Below are 23702 nucleotides of genomic sequence, written 5' to 3'. Positions count from 1 at the left end.
TTTCATGCATTTCTAGAAGTTGACTTAAAACCCCCCAGGGTTGACTGCATAGTCTTTTGAGCTTGCTTCCAGGATAGTTCCCCAATACACAATATAATTATAAAAGGCAAGGGTTGTGAAATGGAAAGATCCCTAAACTTGGAATCAGGAACCCCACAAATCAACTAATGTTAATTCTAGTCCCAGTCCTTGTAATAGCTGTTCGACTCTAAACAAGCCACTTTACTATCTCTGAACCTGAGCAGATCATTAGAATGGGGTCTGGTTAGTAAAAGGTGTTGGGTAAAGAGAGAAGTACACCAGAAGTTCCGGTGGACAAAGAGTCTGTGATGCAAAGCATGGTGCTAGCATGTTTCGACCCTCTGCAAAGAGATGATTCCAGCTTGGCTCTTTTATAAGGAGAGATTTGGCTAAAGGGGCCTGTGGGGTGAAGTCCCAGATTGGTTTCTCACCAGATTTCAGGGAGAGCTAGAATTCGCTAGGAGGGGGTTGGGAAACTCGAGCAGATCATTATAATGGGGTCTGAGACAGCCCAAGTAGGCTCAGATCAGATGGGGGCTGAGAGAGCCCGGATATCTCCCATTGAAATACAAAAGGGTGCTTTCCACCAGGATTTATGAATCAAAGGTCAGCCATGGGGGTTGGGAATCAGAAAGGACTCTTAAAGGGGCAATAACCCACATCACTCTTGATCTTAATAGTATCCCTTTGCTGATGTGATGCCCAAAGATTTTTGACTTAGATTACGGTTCCAGATAGTAAGATAGAGCTTTTAGAATGGAGAAGTTGAAACTAAATCTAAAATTAATAAACATACAAATAAAACCACTGTTTCTTAAATTTAAGTGTATTTAGCAATACATTTTAGCATCAGAATATCCTATATGATCCCTTTATAGAGATGCATTTTGAATCCTATTTGTTTTATTAAATATCCAGTGAGAGCCAGGTTATTTTGTTTTCCTACATGTGTCTTTTTCCTGTAGGATTTTGTTGTGTTAAAATTTTACCTATGTTTTTCCTGTTAATATTTTTAGGAGTATGATGATGGATATGGAACTGCTTATGATGAGCAAAGTTATGACTCTTATGATAACAGCTATAGTACCCCAGCACAAAGGTAAGGATAAATCCTTATTTACTGTACCTGAAACAGAGTAATTTCCAAACCATATTTTTGTCTGATGTAGAAAATAAAGTAATATTTCAACCACAGCATATTTAACTAGACCACCAACTTTAGAATTATGATTTCTATATGGTATTCCCCATAAAATGGAGGTAATTCAATTTGACCTGTTTCTTTTAAGTTTTTTTTTAAGTGTACCAAACTCATCAGTCATTCAGCAAAGATTCATTAAGTATTTATAATGTACTTTTTCTTTTTTTTAATTATAATTTTTTGACAGTATATATGCATGAGTAATTTTTATAACATTATTCCTTGTATTCATTTTTCCAAATTATCCCCTCCCTCCCCTAGATGACAGCCAACCCCATACATTTTACATGTGTTACAATATAACCTAGATACAATATATGTGTGTAAATTCCATTTTCTTGTTGCACATTAAGTATTAGATTCCAAAGGTATAAGTAACCTGGGTAGATAGACAGTAGTGCTAATATTTTACATTCACTTCCCAGTGTTCCTTCTCTGGGTGTAGTTTCTGTCCATCATTGATCAACTGGAAGTGAGTTGGATCTTCTTTATGTTGAAGATATCTACTTCCATCAGAATACATCTTCATACAACAATATAATGTACTTTTTCTAAGAAAAGGGAATAGCAGCCTCTCTGCCCCTTGCTAAATAATAGAAGATTCAGAGGGGTAAATATATTGGAAGAACATGAAAAGATAGAAAAATGCAGATTGTAAAAAAAACTTTAAATACCAAATGATTAATATTTGATCCTGGAGATAATAAGGAGCCACTGCAATTTGAATAAGGAAGTGACATAGCCAGATTTACTCTTTGAGAAAATCACTGGTAGCTGAGGAGAGGATGGATTGTAGTGAAGAAAAACTTGAATCAAGACCAATCACAAGTCAAATCACACCAGCAAAAGGCTGGCTGTGTTTGAGAAACAGGGGTGGAGGGAGAGAGGAAAGACTATGAAAATTGAAATGAAAGGCTTTAATCACAGATTGAACCTGTTGGGTGATTTCAAAGTAGGAGTCACAAATCACATTTAAGTTGTGAGCCTGGATAACTGAGAGGATGGTGGTACTGTGGCCTCAAATAGGAATTCAGAAGAGGAGGTGATTTTTCAGAGGAAAAGTCATGACTTGTTTTGTCCTGAGCCTACAAGAACATCCATTCCAAGGTGTTTAATGGGCAAATGATGATTCAGAAGTAGAGTTCAAGAAAGAGACAAAGCTGACTCCATGGAAACTGATAAGAACACCAAGTGAGAATATGTCAAGACTTAACAATTTACTGGAAGTCTTGAGACTAACATTATTGGGTATATGATAGAAGGAGGGGACCTTTGCCCTCATTAAGATTTTATCTAGGGGACTAGAAATTTTTTCAACTCTAAATTAGTTTTTTATTCAGTGATCAGTCAAGTATGTCATTAAACATGTATTAAGGACCTACTATGTGTGAGGTGCTGTGCTAAGTACTGAGGATACAAAGAAAGACTGGGGACAGCTTCTGCTCTCAAGGAGCTTATAGTCTAATGGTAGATATAACACACAAAAGAACCATGTACAAATAAGCTAGGATAAATTAGAGATAACCCACAGAGCAAAGTTTTGGAGTTATGAGAGATTAATTCCAAATGAGATGAAAAAGTCTTATCAAAATTAATCTAGACCTAAAATAAGATACATTAAGGTATTAAGTGATGCAGTGGATTGAGTGCTTGACTTAGAATCAGAAAGACCCAAGTTCAAATCTGGCTTTGGATACTTGCTAATTATGTGACTCTGGACACATCCCTTAATCATGTATGCTTTAGTTTCCTCATCTATAAATGATCTAGAGAAGGAAGTGGCAAACCATCCCAGTATCTTTTCCATGAAAACCCTAGATGGAGTCATGAAGAGTCAGAACTGAAATAAGTGAATTGCAATAATTAAAATATACAAATAACCCCCCGAGAAGCTCTGCTGCTTTGAAAGAGTTCTGAACTTTTATCAAATGATCATGTGGGCTAGTGAAAATGTTAATTAAATGTTTTGAAGAAATGTTTTTTATGGCGGTCCCCTTCGCTATCATTTTAGTAAATCTAATTTTAAAAGAAAGAAATAATGTTTATTTGGCATGATCACTGCTTCCTTAAGATTGTTAGCCTTCTAGAATGTTATCAGGAATCACAGGGCTAAGATTTGCAGGTTCTTTTTTCTTCATTTTTTTGAAAACCAAGACATAAACTCACGTAACCAAAATATTTGACTCCTTGCTCTTCCCCCATCTACAACACTATATTTCCTCTCTCTCTTCCCTATGCCAGAACTACTATCCTCAATTCCACCTATTGACTTCCCAGGTTTCTTTCAGTATTTAGTCATATACTGTCATCTGCAGAAGACCTTAAGAGGTTCAATAGTTCCTCAGTCTCCCAATTCTCAATTCTCATTGCTAGAGCCTTCCCTCTGAGATCAATTTTTTTATCTACTCTGTGTGTGTATGTGTGTATTTTATATAGGTAGTTGTTTGTACCTTATCTTCATTAGAATTCAAGTATTTTGAGGACAAAGATAATTTTGCTTTGCCCCCACTTTTAATTCCTAGAATTTAGCATAATATCAAACAAAAATCAAACATGTTATGTTGACTGACTGAAATTCTTATCTCCTAAATCTCTTATTTGTCATTGTATTATTTTCCTAGTTTCCATCCTTTTACTCTTCCTTGCTACATGTAACATCGTCAACTACTCTCCTTTTACAAATTCTCTCTGGATTTTTCTGACATCATTCTCTCCTAGTTTTCTTTTTGCTTAACTCCTCTTTGGTTTTCTCTCCCTTTCTCTCCCTGGAAAACTTTTAGTATAAGATGTCACATATACTAAGAAGATTAGTTAGTATGTTGGTTAGTTTTGTTGAAGTGTTTTTCTTCCCTTTTTATTTTTTTTAAAGTTTTTATTTTTAATATTTTACAAAAATAAAAAGACTAATTTTTTTAAAAAAAGTTTCATGATCTTTATGTGGTCACTTTTTTAGGATGAAGGAGAATGTACTATCTTATAAACACAGAAAGCTAGAACTGGAAGTGATTTTGGAAATCATTTAGTCTAGGACACCCTCCTTTTATATTTGAGAGACGTTAGACTCAGTGTGGTGACTTGCTTGATCACCTTAGTTGTTGATGTTCCTCAGAGTTCTTCCTAAATTCTCTTCTTTGTTCTCTCAGTAACTTACTTAACTTCCATGGTTTTTATTACCATCTCTGTACACATTTAATGGCAACAAGGAGTGATATTTATTTAGTATTTTATGTTTACTAAGAACTTTACATGTATTAACTCAGATGACTCACAGATACACATATCTAGCCTGGGGCTTTTCCATTGAGCTTTAGTCTAACATCCCAAAGTTGACATTTCAAACTGTGTTGAGGACCTCTCAAAATTAGCTGGCCCAAATCTGAACTCATTATCATTATCCTTTCCTTTTCTCCAAACTTTCTTTTTTGAAATTTCTTTATGTCTTTCCAAAGCCACACCAGTATCTTAAGTTCATAACCTTATTGTTATCCTTCACTCGCCCTCCCTTACTTCATATATCCAGTCAGTTGCCAAATCTTTGGTGTTTAGACCTGGGCCAAGTCTCATATATCCTATACATTATTAGCTCCACTCAGCTAAACACCTTAGGACTCTGACTCTTAGGACCTTTCATCAAAATTGTTACACTGGGCTCCTAAATGATCTCCTTTCCACTTCATTCTAATCAATCCTCTTCCACATAGTAACCAAAGCAATTTTCTTTATATGTATCTCTCACCATGGTATTTCTTTACTCATGCAATTCTCAGCTACTTCTACGAAAATATGTTTTCTGTATACTATAAGTATCTTTGGAAAGTGGGTCATTAGAACTCTTCTGCCCAGGTGTGAACTATATCTTTGATTACTTAAAACAAAAAATGTGACAACATGGTATTGCTAAACTATTATTAATTCTCAAATGTGAAAAGTCCTTCACAATCTAGCCCCAGCCTTACTTTTCAGCCTATGTAAGTATTACTTTCTCACTCTGTAACCTAGTCATGGTCTTCACTTCTTCCATGCATATGACTCTCCATCTCTTGTCTCTGGCTTTACAGTCACCATTCTCCCATTTGTCATGCATTCCCCATTATATCTGCAATGCATTTTCTCACCAGTTACTCAGGATTTCTTTCTTTCTAAATGCTTTTAAAGTACAATCTTCTGCAAGAATGTCTGCATCTGATTTCCCAAAATGGGAAAGATGTTAATGTTCTCCTCATACTAACTTTTATTTAATTAGTTTGCATTTATTTGCATTCATCCTCTTTATTCACATTTACTGATGTATGTACTTCTCTCTCCTACTAATATGTAAGCTCTTTGTGAAAAAAGGATTTTATTCTTCATGTTTATATCTCTAGCTCCTCATACAATGACACATTGTTGATTGATTCTTTCCTTTATAATCCAAAGATCATTTTCCTTAGAAGACAAAATAAAAGTAAGAATTGACTAGCTCTACCTTTTCTCTATAGTGAATTATCATCATCCTATCTGCCTAAAACAAAGGTTTTCTTCTTCTCTGACCATAATTTTTCTCTCAATAGAGTTTTAAAAAAAAAATAAAAGAAGCAAAACCTCTTTATTATACTTTGACCACTTCTGCTCATTATGACCTTTAGTACTACTGGCATCATTCTTAATCTCACCAAGCCAAAGTGGAAAAGGAAAAATATGTAAACAATCACCATAACAATGCAAATGCAAACTGACTGGTATGAAAATAGAATGACAAAATTCAGCCTTGTTGAAGAAATATTTCATATTAAAATGAAGTTATTTTTCTTCTTAATAAAAATGGAAAACTAAAATATATTAAGATTAATTGGTATGTTGTTTAGTTTTGTTAAAGTCCTTTTCTTCCCCTTTTTATTTTTTTTTCAAAAAGTTTCATTTTTAATTCTCACAAAAGTAAAAGGACAATGAAATTTTTAAAGGATTATTTTTAGGATGAAGGAGAATTACTGTGTTATAAATATGGAAAGCTAGAAATAGAACTGATTTTTTAGAAATAAGTTTATCTAGTACCCTCCCTCCTTTTATATTTGAGGGAAATTAGATTCAGTCTGGTGACTTGCTTGACTTATTTAAGGTCATAGAGCTGTAACTAGAACCCAGGTTTCTTGCTCTTTCACTACCATATCCTTTCCTTTCACCAGGATATATAGACATAAGAAATATGGAATTATAGTGCAAAATGACTTAAGAAGAGGATAGAATGGCCCTATGGTTCCTAAATCTTAAAAAGTAAGCTTGTATTTTTACATCAAAATACATCTATTTTCCAAATATATCTCATACTCCACTCACCTATCAAGCAAGCTGTCCTGTGTATCAAAGACAGTTCAGCCAAATCAATACATCAGCTGTTCCTAAGTACACAATATTCTATCATCCCCATTCTACCTAACCAACTAAATTGTATATTGAACTAGGAATACCTGAGACTGCTTCAGATAACTATGTGACCCTGGACAACTTAAACACTTTCAGCTTTGGTTTCCTTATTTGTAAAATGGGATTAGTAATATCAGCAATCTTGATACCATAAACAAATTAGGAGAGCAAGGGATAATTTACCTATCAGATCTTTGGAAAAGGAAGGAATTTATGACCAAAGAAGAATTAGAAAACATTATGAAAGGCAAAATGGACAACTTTGATTATATTAAATTAAAAAGGGCTTGCACAAACAAAACCAGAAACAAAATTAAAAGGGAAGTTCAAAGCTTGGAAAAAATATTTATGGCCAGTGTTTCTGATAAAGGAATCATTTCTAAAATATATAAAGAACTGTATCAAATTTATAAGAATTCAGTCATTCCCCAATTGCTAAATGGTTAAAGAACATGACCAGATAATTTTCAGATGACAAAATTAAAGCCATTTATAGTCATATGAAAAAATGTTCTAAATCATTCTTGATCAGAAATGCAAATTAAGACAATTGAGGTACTACTATACACCTGTCAGATTGGCTAAGATGACAGGAAAAATAATGCAGAATGTTGGAGGGGATGCTGGAAATCTGGGACACTAATATATGTTGGTGGAGTTGTGAACGGATTCAGCCATTCTGGAGAGCAATTTGGAACTATGCTCAAAAAGTTATTAAACTGTACATACCCTTTGCTCCAGCAGTGCCATTATTGGGTCTGTGTCCCCAAAGAAATCATGAAGGAGGGAAAAGGATCCACAAGTGCAAAAATGTTTGTAGCTACTCTTTTTATGGTATCAGAGAGTTGGAAAATGAATAGATGCCCATCAATTGAGGAAGGACTGAATAAGTTGTGCTATATGAAGATAATGGAATATTATTTTTCTATAAGAAATGATAAGCAGGATTATTTTGAAAGGGTTGGAAAGGTTTACTTGAATAATTGATGCTGAGCAAAACAAGTGCAAAACCAGGAATACATTGTACACAGTAATAGCAAGAATATGTGGTGATCAGCTATGAAAGGCTTGGTTCTTCTCAGCGGTTCAGTGATATAAAGCAATCTCAATAAACTTTGCACAAAAGAATGCCATCTGCATCAGAAAAAGGAGATTAAATATAAATCAATACCCTCCCCCCTAAAAAAAAAAAGTAATGTCATTAATCTTACAAGATTATTGTGGGCATGAAATGAGTTAGCATATAAAGTACTTTGCATATCTTAAAGCCCTCTATCAACAAGCTATCTTGGCTACACACACACACACACACACACACACACACACACACACATATTGGCGGAGGGTATATTCACTGCTGTTCTTAAGGGCCTAGTTTGGTCATTGTAAGTTTGTAGCCTTTCAAACATTCTTTATAGTCATCATTTCTTATAGCACAGATATTTTCCATTTTGTTTATATGCCCTGGTTTTTTTATTCATCCCCAAACAGTGGACATTTCATTGGTTACCTCTCTCTTGTTGGGCTGAAAACAGTTTTTAGAAAAATTTTCATGTAGAGAGAACCTTTTTCTTTTTTTATTTTTATTTTTATTTTTTTGGGATATGTGTGTATAGTAGTGGCTTAGAGCTTAATAGCTCTAAGCCAAAAGGTATGCACATTTTAGGTACTTCTTTATCATAACTTCAAATTTTGTTTGAATATGATTAGACCAGTTCATAAGTTCACTAACAGTATTTTAGCGTGCCTGTCTTTTCCAAATACATAGTCTATTAATCAACACTAAATCTGTTGCCAGGTGTTGTACTAAATACTTGAGTTACCAAGATCTAAATGAAACAGGCTCTTGCCCTCAAGTAGTTTTATATAACATATAGTCCGTATACATATAAGTGTGTATACAATAAATACAAAGTAGTGTTGCAGGTTGGCACTGGCTGATGGAAGGACCTTCTCACTTCTTTATAGCCATTGTTTATTTTTATGGTTCAGTTTTATGGTTATATGGTTCAGTTCATTTTTCATGTGTCTCTATAAGACTTCCCATGATTCTTAGAGGTATTCATATTCACCCTTTCTTCGAAGCCATTAACTAGTTCCGTCTTTGTCAGTTTGCTGGATATGAAGAAGTACCTCAGAATAGTTTGACTGTCATTTCTTTGATTGTTAGTGATTTAGAGCAGACTTTCCTCTGGTTTTTAATTGTTTTCAAGAAGGAAGAGGAAAGTGCTTCAAGAAACCTTTGATCCAGATCTTTTCCTTGGGACCAATTTCAGTCAATTTCATACCATGAGCTGAGAGCATGATAGAAAATTGAATGCTATTATGCCACCAAAAACTGGAGCATAATAAGGTATGATAGTGGATTTAATTTATTTCATTTGAAAATGCCCCTCTTAAAACTTGAAATATAATTAATTGTAAACTTCCCAAGATTTATTCCACTTTATAAACCATTTAGCCTCGCTTCTGCAACTAGTTTTCTAAATGTTTTTAAATATTTGAGGGCCATTTCCCCCTAGTTTTAAATTACCAACAGTAAAGTTAATTTGAGATTGTCATAATAACAAAAGCAAGGAATAAACCAGTGGGCAAACTACATACTTCCTTACTGTCCACACACAGTAGGTAAACTCCTTATAAAGTCAATAGTCAATTTGTTTAGAATTTGCTTTATGACAGGCATTGTGCTAAGTGCTAAGAATGCCAAGAAAGGCAAGATAGTCACTATTCAAGTCTGTCTGCCAATATATATTCATATTTGTGTGTTTCTAAAAGATCTTCATGTAATTTGGTAAACCCTTCTGGTTTCAGTGAAAGCCATGTGTTTAGATCTGTTAATAATATTTTTTAAATGAGGAAAATATATCACTTAATAATTAGTCCTAGTTTCCAATCAAAACTAGCATGTAATAAATCATCTTCTTCTACACTGCTCCACATGAGAGTAGGAGAATGAAATCTCCTTTGAGGGTTTGCTTTTGATTTTCAAAATAGAAACTTAAAGGATTAAACTAGAAATAGAAATTAAGATTATCCAAATTTGAGAAAAGATTAAGATTTTTAAGCTTTTTTCCCTAACTGAGAAATTACTATATCTGTGGAAATACATAGCACAGTTAAATTTAAGTATTAAATCTGAGTAGAATAGGAATTATCAAGTTATGATCATTCTTGGTACGTATTCATTGCAGAGCTTATGAAAAGTGAAAAGAATAAAATTGTCATATGCTATACTATGTATACTATGCAGTTTTAGCATTTTTATTAGTAATTCCTTTTAAAAAGCTGTTACTGTCATATGTGAAAATATGTCACTGTGAAAATAATCTTTTTGTACTAGAGAATTATGATCTATTGTTTAATTCACAATGACCTCCTCAGCTCCGCCCGACTCCCATTCTCAATAAAATTCTTCCTAGTTGCTATTTCTCCTGTTTGACCTAGAAATTGCCCTCCTTTCACCACTAGCCTGAGCCATCCAACTATCAACAACCAACACTATGTTTGCCCTATCGTACTCCCTCATCTTATTTTTTTTTCAGAGTTTTAACATCAGTGATGAATTCTTGTGCTTTTAAAATAAAATCATATGGTCATATTTATATTGAATGTCATAAATTTCAATATAATTCAAAATTATTTACAAATAATGACCTTACTAGAGTCTCTAATTAGCCATTCCATTTTATATGCACACTGAGATTCAGAGTTCATTAAAGTACTTGATCCTTAATAACATACCTAATAGATGTCAGAGCCTCATTTAACTTATTACATTTATTACATTTTGAACCTAGATTTCTCCTGATTCCAAGTCAGAGACTTTTTTTTTTTTTTTTTTTCCCCCGGCATACCATTTCACCTCTATAAGTCACTATGGTATATCAAGAAATTCTCTGTAAACATGCATCAACAAGGATTTTTTTTAAACCAGACCTGACTTTCTGATTTACAGCTATGTTGATCCATGTGTCAGTTAAATGCTTTCAAGAATGTTTTTTGAAAATAAATTTTGCTTCACCTGATCAAACAATTCTCTAACATTATTAGAAACTCTGCTGTTTCTTTGCAAATGTTAAATGCTATGTAGATATCAGCAGCCCACAATAATTGGTTTGACTAAAACCTTCTGTTAAAATGGCTATCATAACTGCTCTGGTGCTTATAAACAAAGCTTTAATTTCCCTCAAAAAATTTTGAACAAGAAATTCAGAAATAGTCATTAGAGCTTTTAATTTTAGAACTGAAGTAATTTTATCAAAAAAATTCTAGTAATTAAGATAGCCTGTTATAGACAGGTAAGGAAAAAAATATTTCACTAAGGTTTATATAAGGATTCTTATCTTCAACAAAGTTCATTTATTTATGAAGACTGAGGAGATACCAGACATTATAAACAAAGCATACACTATCCATAAGAAGAATTTTGTATTCTCAGGTTGAAATATATTTATTTTGAGAAAAAATAGTATTAATTTCCTTCAAAGCATTATATCAGAATACTAGACTTGCTTTAGACTTGCTTCTTTTACCACTTGGAAGCTTCACGCATGATCTACACAAGTGTTTAGGAAGACAATAATAGGGCAAAGGCAAGTGAGTACTAATAAATCAATTGCCACTGTCAGTTCCCTATTTAATGTTCTCTAGAATACATGAGATTTATCACTAAGGAATTGTAGAATAATGGTAGTATATGGAAACAAAGTCCACCAGGGATGTGTACTACATCATTTGGATTTAGCGCTGCCATCTGCTTAATAGCATCAAGATGACTACAGAGGTACTTATGATCAACCATTCATAGCAGTGACAGATGCTGCCGAGAGTTTACATGCCAAGGAAAGAGGTTTGTTACCAAAATGCAGATTGTGTGACAAGGTTGCTGAAAAGAGAAAGTTTTTTTTTTTTGTTTTGTTTTGTTTTGTTTTTTAACCTGTCCAACAGTTTTTTTTTTTCCCTTTCTTTCAAAGGTCCTATGTTTAGAAGGTATTTATTGAACTATAGAAGTATATTCTTTTCTCTATCAAATTTGAGATTGCTTCTAATATGAGAAACTACTTACTAAAAATATTGGTTCAAACATGTATTTGTTTGGTCTTACCTTCCAAACAGAATGAAATAGCATTTATGTAATTCTTGAACCTTTATATGTACTTCTTGGCTGGACCCATAATAATAGAATCTGTGAAGTACTTCCCTGAGTAATAAATGAGAATTAACTTAGTGAATTAATTCACTACTTAATAATTAATTCAAGTTAATTATCATAGAATGATATTCCAATATACAAATAACATTTCAAAAATAATATTATTGAGAATTCATTTAGATGAGAAGTATATATTTTAACTTAGAACAGAAAAGGACCTTAGCGGTCATCTAGCCAAAACCCATCATTTTACAGAAAAAAATTGAGACTCAAAGATGTAGTCTCATAGTTAATGAGTAGCAGAGCAAGGTTGTGGAACCCAGCTCCTCTGATTCCAAATCCAGCACTATTACTGCCTCTGAGGAGCAGGAAGGCTGGGTCCCAGGGTTTGATTTCCTCCACTGCCATTTGCTTTCTCCATGATAAATAGTAAAGTCATTTAACTTCTCTCTAACAAGGCACAAAAACTTCATGAATTGTTTTTTATAATATTTTGTAAATTATAATGTATTAAAAGAATTCTAGCATTTATTATCCTGAAATCAAGTTTTTTCAATGTTTAAAAGCAGACTAATAGAAGGAAAGTTGTCCACACTTGTGGTCAGGAACTTAGGAGTTTTATGGCTCATGTTACTTTACCTATCAGAGACTAACTTTTCTCACCTCTCAAATAAGTTTAATGCTATCATAGTACTTATTTTGCCTTTCTGAAAGAAAAAATTCTCTGTGAATCCTAATTTTGCTATGTAATTGTCAAGTAATCACTAAAACATAATCCTTATATAAAAAAATTATATCATATGTGTGGGATTGCTTTCCCTTGATTTTCATTAATTACCTACTGTATGCCTGACATTCTTTTAGGCACTACTCATGCAAAGTCAAAGATGAAACAGCCTTCTAAGAAGGCATACATTGGGTAATAGACAGTGCAAATATATAGAAAGCTTAATTAAATACATCAAAACCAAGTAATTTCATGGAATAAGGGGAGAGCACTAATTAGAAGGATCAGAAAAGATCTCTTGAACTGAACTTGGAAGGCAATATCTAGGGGAGACAGGGATTCTGAGAAGTAGAAGTGATAGCATTCCAGGTATATGAAGACCCTTTGAAAATACATGGAGGTAGAAGATAGCATATTGTTTATGGAAAACAGTAAGATGGCCAGTTTCATAGCACTATAGAGTAAAAGAAAGGTAAGTAATGTAAAATCAGTCTAGAAAGAAAAAAATGGAGTCAGGGAAAGGCCTTTAAAGTGTTTTTTTCTTTAGAAGGGTTATATATTTTATTCTAGAGGCGAATATAGAGTAATCAAAGCTGCTTTATGAGGAGATTAATATGGTCCCATCTGTATTTCAAGAATATCAAGTTGGTAGCTGTGTGAGACTGAATTGGAAACAGGAGGACCAAGAAGGAGGCTCTTGAATAATCCATTTTGGAGTAAAGTAGTTCCACCAGCATAGGTTATAGCCCCTGCATGCCATCTTATCTTATGGGATTTTCACTGGGATAGTTTATAAGTCCTTCTTAGAAGTAACAGTGGTTCTCAAAAGGTTGGCCTTTAATAGATCATCATTTTCACTAGATGTATCACAAAATTTTTAATGTTATGTTTGTTATTAAAAATTAAATTTATGTCTTAATTTTTAAAGCAACTGAATATTACATAAAATGAGAGACATGGAGGGGCTATGATGTGTATTGGAATTACCCTCATTCTCAAATAATTCAATAAAAATAGTTTCTCTTTATAAAGAAGAGAAACTACATATACTCAAATCTCTGTGTTAAGTGTACCTCAGTTCCTCATAATAAAAGACACTGCAAAAATTTGGGGAAAAAACTAGGGAAACACTACTGTGGAAAATATACCCAACAGACTAGAGGCCTTCCTCTGTTTCTTTAGAATATCTCTAATGTTCCAACATGGCATTCCACCTAATAATCTATTGTCTCTGATTCTTACTATATAGAACCACAGAACTACAGTATTTGAGAATGGAAAGGATATCTAGTCCACCTATACATCAGAGGAGTCCCTACAAGAATGTACGTGAATGTGCCAGTCTCCATAGAGGTGGAACCCATTACCTCTTGAAACAGCCCATTACCCTTTTTAATAGCTCTATTTGTTAATAAGTGGGGTTTTTTTTTGTTTGTTTCTCCCCCTCTAATGTCTATACTAAATTTGTTATTGTTCAATCATTTTTTCAGTTATGTCTGATTCTTTATGATCCTATTTGGAGTTTTCTTGGCAAAAGATAGTGGAGTGACTAGCCATTTCTTCTCCAGATCATTTTACAGATGAGGAAATGAGGCAAATCAAGTTAAATGACTTGGCTAATGTCACCTAGCTAGTAAGTGTCTGAGACCAGATTTGAATCAGGAAGATGAATCTTTCTGACTTCAGACCAAGTGCTCTATCAGACCTGTACTACCTAACTGCCTATCCTAAATTTACCTCCTTGCAACTTGACTCATTGTTCCTGGTTTTGCCCTCTGGAACTATATCTAATCTTACTTCCATATGATAGGCCTTCAGATACTTGCAATAATCATTTCAACCAACAAGTATGAAGTGTCTATTATGTGTAAAACAATGTCCTAGGTACTGGAGATATATAATGAATGAAACTCCTTAAGAGATTACATTTTAATGGGAAAGACAAGTATCTTCAGAGTAAATATAAAGAGATGAAAGACAAATAGAAAGTAGTTGCATATAAGATATATTTAGAGCTTTTGAGGGAATACGGAAAAATTTAGTGTGGAAGTTGGTGGATTTTGAGTTTACCTTGAGGAAAGAATGGGAGAGAATAAGGCTCATGATCAGAGAAAATAGCATTGTTCCAGGCATGGGTAACAGCTAGAATATAAGCATAGAGACAAGATTTGGAATATTATGCATAACATAGTTTGCCTTAACTCAAAAGAGTGTGAAAGGGAGTTAAAATAAGAATGGAAAGATTGTGAAATACTTTGATCACAAAATAGAATTTTATGTTTTATTTTAAAGGTAATAGGAACCTGCTTGTTGACTGACTAAGAAAGTAACAGTCACATGTTTTCCTTTGAGTCTTCTTTAGGGGAGAAAAATGCTTACTTTCTTCAAAAAAATAGTTATGACAAAAACCGAAGGCACTTTCTCATTCCATTTGCTTTTTATTTATAAAGAACACTAAAAACAAGAGGCCAAACAAGTAGGAAAAGAACCAATAGAAGTGTTGCTAAAAACTAGGAAACATAAAACATGAGAATAGTAGTTCAGAAAAGTCAAGAAAGATGAAGATCCAAGTCCCTTGGATCAGGCAATTAAGATTTTATTGAAAACTGTGTAGAGAGTAGTTTCAGTTGAATAATAAGGTTAGAAGCCAAATTGCAAAGTATTGACATCAGAAAAAGAAAAAGAATGGAAGCAGTGAATAAGTACAATTATTTATTTAGAGGAAAATAGATAATTTATGATAGTTTAAGAGGATGGTTAGACTCCAATGAGTCTTGATGAGATGTGAGCAGTTGATACCAAAGGATGAGATTGGTGTAGGCACCAACTGGTGGTATGGGCCCCTATAGGGGAAAATTTAATGTTTGATGTTGGCATCATACTTGGCTTACTATTGGATACAATAAGGTGGAGTTACCCAAGACCTTTACTGAGAGTAGGACTGTTAGGTGGAGCTGATTCCCATCAGAGCACCTACCCGTTTGCCCTAGGGAGAAATCTTATCAATACTTCAGCCTTTCTCTGCCAGCCCCACCTACTTTCCCAGGACCTCATCAATTTTTATTGTTTTTAAGGTGAGATCAAGATTATTTGTAAATAGCAGGAAAAGAATACATAGAGATTTCAGATTAGAATATAAAAAGGTACATATGTGGTAACAATATGCTGGAGAATGTGAAGATGTAACATCAAGGGAAGGTATGACAGTGATTAGCAGATCATAACTAAACAGCAATAATAATAATGATGTTAATGATAGTTGGTATTTGTATTATACTTGCTATATTCCAGGCACTCTGTTAAGCACTAATAGAAATATTATGTCATTTGATCCTCATAATAACCCTGGCATATAGGTGATTTTATTATTCCCATTTTAGAGTTGAGGAACTGAGGCAAACAGGCTCAGGGACTTGTCACAGTCATATAGCTATTTAGTGTTTAATGTTGCATGTCCAGAGATCTTCCTGACTCCAAGCCTAGCAACACTCTTAAGTCAAGATCCCTCTTTATAAGAGATTCTAGATTAAAAGATGAGAGAATAGAAGAAGGATATCAAGGAGTTTTGAGATGTTGAGAAGTGAAAAATAGGGAGATCATGGTATATGGTATTTGGGGAAGATTTTTTTTTTTCTTTTTTCCAGTAGAGTGTAAAACAAGGACTTTCAGCTAAGAGGTGGAACGCTTCAGAGGAAAGAAGAAAAGAAATTTGGAATTGTTTCTGTGAGAAGTAGGATGGAGATTGAGTTAGGGGAGGATAAAGTCGAAGAGGATGGAGTAAAAGTAGCATTTCATCAAGCTCTTCTAACACACACCCTCCAAAACAATCAAAATAAAGAGTTAAACTGAATCCTGGACAGGAAAATTAAGGAGAAATCACAGTCTTTTTTCCACTTCAATACAACTTGTAAGGACAAAAATGGTTGGTCAGTTTTTGTTCTTCATTCTTGACAAGGAACAAAATGACATTCTTGATAAGGTTAGAGTCAAGTCACAGTGTGTCTAACTAGCTGATCAGACCAGTAAGGAGCTCCGAACACGCCGCCACAGGTTTAACACAAATAGTCCCTATGGACTTTGGGGTGGATTCTCTTAACTGTACATCTCACTTTGCTTCTGAGCTACTTCAGCTCTGCTTTGCTCATAGAGCACCATACCTTCTCTGATGAGGACATGTCCTTCTAACTCATCCAGTGCCAGATGTCAACATTTGTGTCCTATAATTAATTCTAAAGTTTTTAAGAGAGATCTTTAATGTCTTTCTATCATTTCTGATTACCACATGAGTGCTTGCCATGTATGAATTCTCCACAATAGTGTCTTTTTGGCAAATGTATGTTTGGCTTTAGAACATGTGGCCAACCCAACAGATTTGCAATCTCTAATACAGAATCTATTTGAATGCTTGGAAGTTTAGTTTAAGAAAGGATTTCATTGTTTGGTATCTTATCCTGTCAAGTGATCTTTGGGATCTTCCTAAAACAATTCATATGAAAGTAATTCAGTTTCCTGGCATAGCTTTTTATACTACCCAGGTTTCACATGGACCTACAAAATGAGATCAGCACAATAGCTCTTCAGAGGCCTGTGAGTGATGGATCAGGAGCTGATTAGGATCATGGGCCTACAGAAAAGGCATTGTAGTAGGTAGAAACATTTAACTGTAACTGTCAAGGGCAACAGTATTGGGGAAAGTCCACTGCCAAGGGACAGTAAAAAGATTGGACACCTGATCAGAAAGAGATTCCAGCAATACCTTTACCAATAGTGGCATAAAGAATGGCTGCTGTCTGACAGCTCTGGTACTTGTTACTCAATTCTGAATCAGTTCTAGGACAGAGATAGGAGAGTCATGAGTGTAGGGGCCCAACCTGAGCAGGAATCAGAGAACAGGACCAGAAATCTCTCTAGACCTTAATTAGTTTGGAAGCATTAAGAAGTTATAGGTACCAAATACACACCCCACTGAGCTATGAAAGCTGCTAAAGGACAGAAAAGAAGGTCTAACCAGAAATATTCTCTACCACCAGAAGTAGGGAGAGCTCAACTCTAATATATAAAGAATAAAGTCAAGAAAGTGTAAAAGTGAGCAAACTACAGTAAAGAATCTTTCCATAATTTTTTTTATAGTAACAGGAAAGTTCAAGATAGAAACTCAGAAGAAGACAATGACTTGAAATTCATATTCAAGCAAAACTTCAAAGAAAATAGTAGATTGGATACAAACCCAACAAAAATTTCTAGAAGAGCTAAAAAACAAGAAGTTTAAAAAAAAAAAAGAGCCCAAAAAGCAAGAGTAGTAAAGGAGGGAAAAAATGGAGAAAAAAGTGAGATATAAGAAAATTATGAAAAGGCAATTAACAGCTTGGGGAAAGAGTCATAAAAATGCTGAAGAAAATAACTTCTGAAAAAGCATAATTGGTTAAGTAGAAGTTACTTAGTTCATATTTTCTTCTATTTTTCTTGAATGAATTATCTCATCTGAATAATTAATAACTAACCTGGAAAATAGTCTGAGAGAAGATAACTTAAGAATTATTGGACTATATGAACACCATTTTTAAAAAATCTAGACATTATATTTCAAGAAATTCTGTATTGAGAAGTATTGCTCATATATCTTAGAACTGGCCAGCAAAGCAGAAATTGGAAAAAAAAAAAAAAAATCCACCAATCACCTCCTGAAAAATATCACCAAATGAAAACTCAACATGGATATTATGTTCAAGAACTCCCAAGTCAAGGAAAAATATTTCAAACAAAAAGAAGCATTTCACATACAGTAAAGGTACAATCAGGATCATCTAAGATTTAATAGCTACTTAGAATATATTTCAGAAGGCAAAGGAGCTAGGATTGCAACCAAGATTTATCTACCCAGCAAACCTACAGGGGTGAAAATAAAAGACACTTAATGAAATAGAAAACTTCTAGGCATTCCTAATAAAAAAAAAAATCAAAACAACAGAAAATTTGACATTCAAAATTCCAAAGAATTAAGCTAAAGTGAGAAATCATAAGGAACTTAATAAGATTAAACTATTTATTTTCCTATATGGGATGATGATAAATGAAACCTCCAAGAATTTAATCATTAGCACAGTTAGGAGTCTGTTTAGATAGAGAGTATGGATGTGGGTTTATTGTGTTGTTTTGATCTCAAAATAATCTTCCTAAAGAGAATGAGAAAGATGGATGTACTGGGAGAAAAGGGAAGGGGAGAGGAAGAATGGGGAATTAAAGAAAAACATTCAAGAATGTTTATATAACAGTGGGGAGTAGACAACACTTGAACTTAAATCTCATCTGCATTGTTTAAAGAAGGAAAAAAAAAATATATATATATATATATATCCACACATAAAGAATTGGGTACAAAACTTCACCTTACCTTATAGGGAAGTAAAAAGGGAAAGGGCTGAGGCAAAAGGAGAGAGGGATTCTTAAATATTCTTGAATATATAATATATAATAGTCTAGATACTATGCTTAAGGAGATTAAAGATAGATTAAAGATAGATTAAAGGACTCTGTGTTCAGAAGCAAAATAAGATTTTGATGAGAGTAATGGGTAAAAAAAGGATGAAGAAAAGGATTTAGAGGGATACACACTTAGCAGTTATAACCATTTTGTGATTGAACTGATCTCCCCAATAAAATGGAAGTGGGATAGAAGAAATATTTTGAAACTAGAATCCAAAAATATATTATCTACAAGACATATTTGAAATAGAAAAACACATAGTTAAATAAGGGTTGAAGTAAACATTTATGCTTTAGCTGAAGTAAGAAAGGTAGGAATGAATAGCAATTATGTTTTCAGACAAAGCAAAAGCAAATATAGACCTAATTAAAAGAGTTGATCACAGAAATTACATTTTGGTAAAAAGTAGCATATAGGCAATATCAGTATTAAACATATGTATGTGCACCAAATTCTTACAGTAAAGCTATATTAGTGGGCACCCTCAAATTGCATCTCTCAGACTTAGATAAATCTAACCACCAAAAAAAAAAAAATAAATAAAGTTAAGTATGTGAATAAAATTTTTAAAAAGTTAGCTATGGTAGCCTCTTTGGTCTAACAGAAACAAGATAATAATCGTTTATTAAGTGCTTTCTATGTTCCAGATAGTGTTCTAAGGAAGAATTAAAAACAATTAGAGTGATACCAGATACCCTACTCCCTCCTGCTCCGCCTTTTATCTGGAATCACTCTGTCTAGAAACTTAAAATACATGTCTGGAACTATTAGGTGTTTTGGAAAGCAAATATATTGTGAGACATACAATTAAGAGGACCGTTTCTGAGACCACCTTTCTAAACAAGATAATTATAAACTCACTTTAATAAGAATCACATAAAGAAGGGCTTTTGGGGAAATGCCAAGTGTAATTTGATGAATTCCATACTCAACTTGATAAAAATATTTCTTTCCCACCTACTGCCTCCATGAAGAATATAGATAATAAGCTTTTGAACTTTTTTTGAGAGAGAGATGGCTTTTGTTATTAGAATTTCAAGTTCATTGGCTAGCCAAGACTCTTAGGAAAACAGACTCTCGTCAAAGGAACCATAAAAGAGAGCCAGAAAACTACTCTTGAGCATCTCATGTCTTTTTTTTTTTCTTTTTAAATTTTTCTTATTTAAAAGGACAGACTAGATTATAACATAGTAGATATATGTTGTAATTTAGGAGTATGTAGAGGATGGATTTATGCAGTTGCCTTAGCAATTATCCCTGGCTTCCTTTAGCATATAGAAACATGAAGGTTATATGTGTTGTCTCACAGCTTTCATATTCCTTCTCAACTCAATAAAGAAGTACCTGTTATTTTACTTTCTTAAACTATGACAGTACCTACTATCAGTTGTGGAGTATCTTAGTGATCTACATAGAAAAATACCTTGTGCTTGCCCATCCCTACATATAAGTAAGAACTTTATCACGGGCACTATTCCTTAACCAGCTCATGTTGTGGACCTATGGGGTGTCCCAAATATTAGAAAGAATAATTTTCTGGCTCTTCATAATTTTAGAGGCTTCTTGGATAATAAACCCGAATTGGAGATTTGAAAACTGAACCTTCTAAAAAGAAGTTAGTTCCCGAGCAGATTGTCTTGGAGAAGAATTAATTTTCACAATATAGTTCTGATTGGAAGGATGTTACATGCCTAGCAGTCCCCAAATTTGTTTCTTTTCCAAACAATAGAAATCAATATGAGTTTAGGAGAGATATATAGGACTGTGGGATAATAATGAATTCACCAAAATGTTGGAATTTTGTCCTGCTGGAGACTTAAGTTTAATGCCTTCTAAAAAAGCAGTATTTCAAATGCATTTGATTTTTTTATTTTACTGAGATCCTGGAAGTTTGTATCTTCTTCATATTTTTGTATACTTATTGTAACTTCTGTATTTCCAGTAGGGTAAAATGAAAAACTATGCTTTTGTGCCTGATATTTGTTACTATAAGTAAGTTTTTGTATGGGAACCACAGCTGTATTCACCCTTGTAGAAACTTAGGCATTATATTTGGAGATTTCAACTGGTATAAACTACAATTGATGGAAAGGAGTTGGAGAGCAAAAATGCCATCATGAGTCAGCCCTTATGACTAGATTCAGTCCACATAACTCCATAGTTGGGAGGAGAGTTCAGCAACAGGGGAGGTGAGAATTTTTTTTTTTTTTTTTAAGGAGAACAATTAATATGGTAGACCTAAATATGTTACATCAAGTAAGTTAACTGCTATTGAAGCTTACTTTCTTATTTATAAAATGAAAAAATTGGACTTGCATTTACCAGTTACCAACCAGTCTGTAGAACTGTCTGCTAAAATGTTTTTAACAGTGGAGAAGATTTTTACTACTCAAAAATCTTATTTTAAAATATGTAGAGGTTTTTTATTATTGTTGTTGTTTTAAATAATGGACTTTCACTTGACCCTGTGCCTTTCCTCTCCCTACCTTCAGAATTTAAGGATGGAAACTTAAGAAGCCCTGGGTCAGAGTACAGTATTTAGATATTTTACTCATTAAAAATGCTTGGAAATTATGGAATACTTATTAGGTCCATCTAAAATGGATTAATATTCTAAAATTGAACTTGATTTAAAAGCAGCATGAATTAGTTTTAAAAAATTAAAATTGTAGATTTCAGTATAATTTTAATACTTGTAAGTGTATAGATGAATTGAAATTAATTTGTACCAGTATTGCTTAAGAAATCTAATTTATAATTATTCACATTCCGTCATACCCAACTCTTTGTGACCCATTTTAGGGTTTTCTTAGCAAAAGATAGTGCAATGATTTGCCACTTCCTTCTATAAATTTTATTTTATAGATGAGGTAATTGATCATACAGGGTTAAGTGACTTGTCCAGGGTCACACAGTAGCATGTAAGGCCAGATTTTTAATTCAGGAAAATAAATTTTCCTGACTCCAAACCTAGCACTATATCATTGTGCCACCAAGCTACCTAATATGTAATTAAATTGTCATTATTACTGTGTAATTAGTAATTATTAATTTATTTATAATAATTTCCTAGGTAAGTGAAGAATTCTAAAGCAGTTAGAAGTTTATATACTATAGTTTAGAACATAGAATAAGTGCTTCTAGCCAATTTTTTTTTTTTTTTACGTATTGATTCTCCTCACTTTTTTTAAGGATCTCTTTATAGAATTAAACTTTTCTTATTAATAAAAAATATCATTATAACTTTTCTTTGTAGTACAAAACCAGATGACCCTTTGATGGACTCACCTTAAATTCAGAATTAACATGCATGAATTAATAACTTTTTAAATGAATAAAGTCAAACTTTTACTCTGCAAAAGTTGTATTCAGTGGAGTCTCAGCATGTATATTGAAATCCCATCAATGCCATCTCTTTCTCTGCTATTCTTATCCATCTCTTTCAATAAATTTTCCATGCCAAATTCTCCCATTATGTTTAAAATCTTTCTCTAGTTCTTCTAATCTTTTGGCTATATCAGGATTCTACTCTAGTCTATTCATTTCGATAAATAATACCCTTCATTTGGAAGTGTAAGACATCTTACATTGTCTATGACAGTGTATTTTCACTTGTTATAAAAGTCATAAGTGATAAAGTGTGCAGCCTAATTATGCCACTATGATCCTTTCTTTATGCTTTGAAATTATCCTTTTGATTCTTCTAAGAACTTAGTGTATTCTTATAACACCACTTGGAGAATATTATTGTTAAAAAGATGTGCTTTTGCTAGAGTCTAATCTAGCACCATTGAAAACACTACATAGGGATCCAAATAAAGCTGAACCTAATTTTTTCTTCTTACTGAATTATTGGCCCAGCTTACTGGCTTTATACAAGTCAATAAAATTTGTAGCATACACATATTTCAGACTATTGATCTATTTGTGTAAACATTATTAATTTTTTCTCTTTATTTTTCAGTTATAATAGTTAAGTCTGTTATGTGTTGATATTGATTTTGATCAAGCTTTGTTGTGATTTGATGATCATTACAAATATTACAGTGTTAACACCATTTGGAGTTTTGGGGGGAATTGTGCCACCAGTAAGGAAATTGAGGGGAAAAAAATTCTTCTTGTGGCACATAAGACAAACAAAAAGGGATCTAGATTTATAAGAGATAAAGGTAAGGAGGGAACATTCCAATTGGAAATGAAATTTTGAATATGTGGAACATCAAGAGGGCTCGAACACTTGTAGAGAGAGGCAATAGCCAGAAAGCGTATAAATATTGAAAGGGATATTACTGACTTCTGCAACTAAAAGATTTAATGACTCTTAAATGATATTATTCCGGTTCTTTTCCATTTCACAGGATTTTTAATTAATAAAACATTAAAAACTTTAGTTGACAAATAAAAATAACTTATTTACTCAGATTCTCTTCTGTCTTTTTATGTTTTAATATATAGTGAGAGTGCCAACTAATACTTAGATTATAGGGTCATGTGATTTATAAGTTAAGAGAAAAAAATCTTAAAAATCATCATGTTCAACCCCTCCTTTTATGGATGATCACCTGAGACATAAATAAAATAGATCACTTCCCTCAAGATCCTATACGTAATTAGCAAAACCAGAGGTTTAACGCAGGTCTTTCTAATTGCTAAGCCCCATTATAAACTCTTCTATCCTTTACAACCTCCTCAGTCTGCGCTCTGTTAGATTTAA

The 23702-nt window shown here is 33.3% G+C and overlaps 1 protein-coding gene across 1 annotated transcript in view; it reads left to right on the top strand.

The window, feature by feature from the left end:
* The window catches only part of KHDRBS3 (KH RNA binding domain containing, signal transduction associated 3), a 259539-nt gene that overhangs the window by 222083 nt on the left and 13754 nt on the right, over positions 1 to 23702 (top strand). Inside the window, 1 exon segment of the mRNA XM_074264910.1 lies at positions 1038 to 1120. Within this exon segment, the coding sequence (XP_074121011.1) occupies positions 1038 to 1120 (83 nt within the window).

Source organism: Sminthopsis crassicaudata, chromosome 1, assembly GCF_048593235.1.
Source record: "Sminthopsis crassicaudata isolate SCR6 chromosome 1, ASM4859323v1, whole genome shotgun sequence".
NCBI lineage: Eukaryota > Metazoa > Chordata > Mammalia > Dasyuromorphia > Dasyuridae > Sminthopsis > Sminthopsis crassicaudata.
Note: the sequence above shows the minus strand (reverse complement) of the source record. Positions and strands in the feature narration are given on the sequence as shown.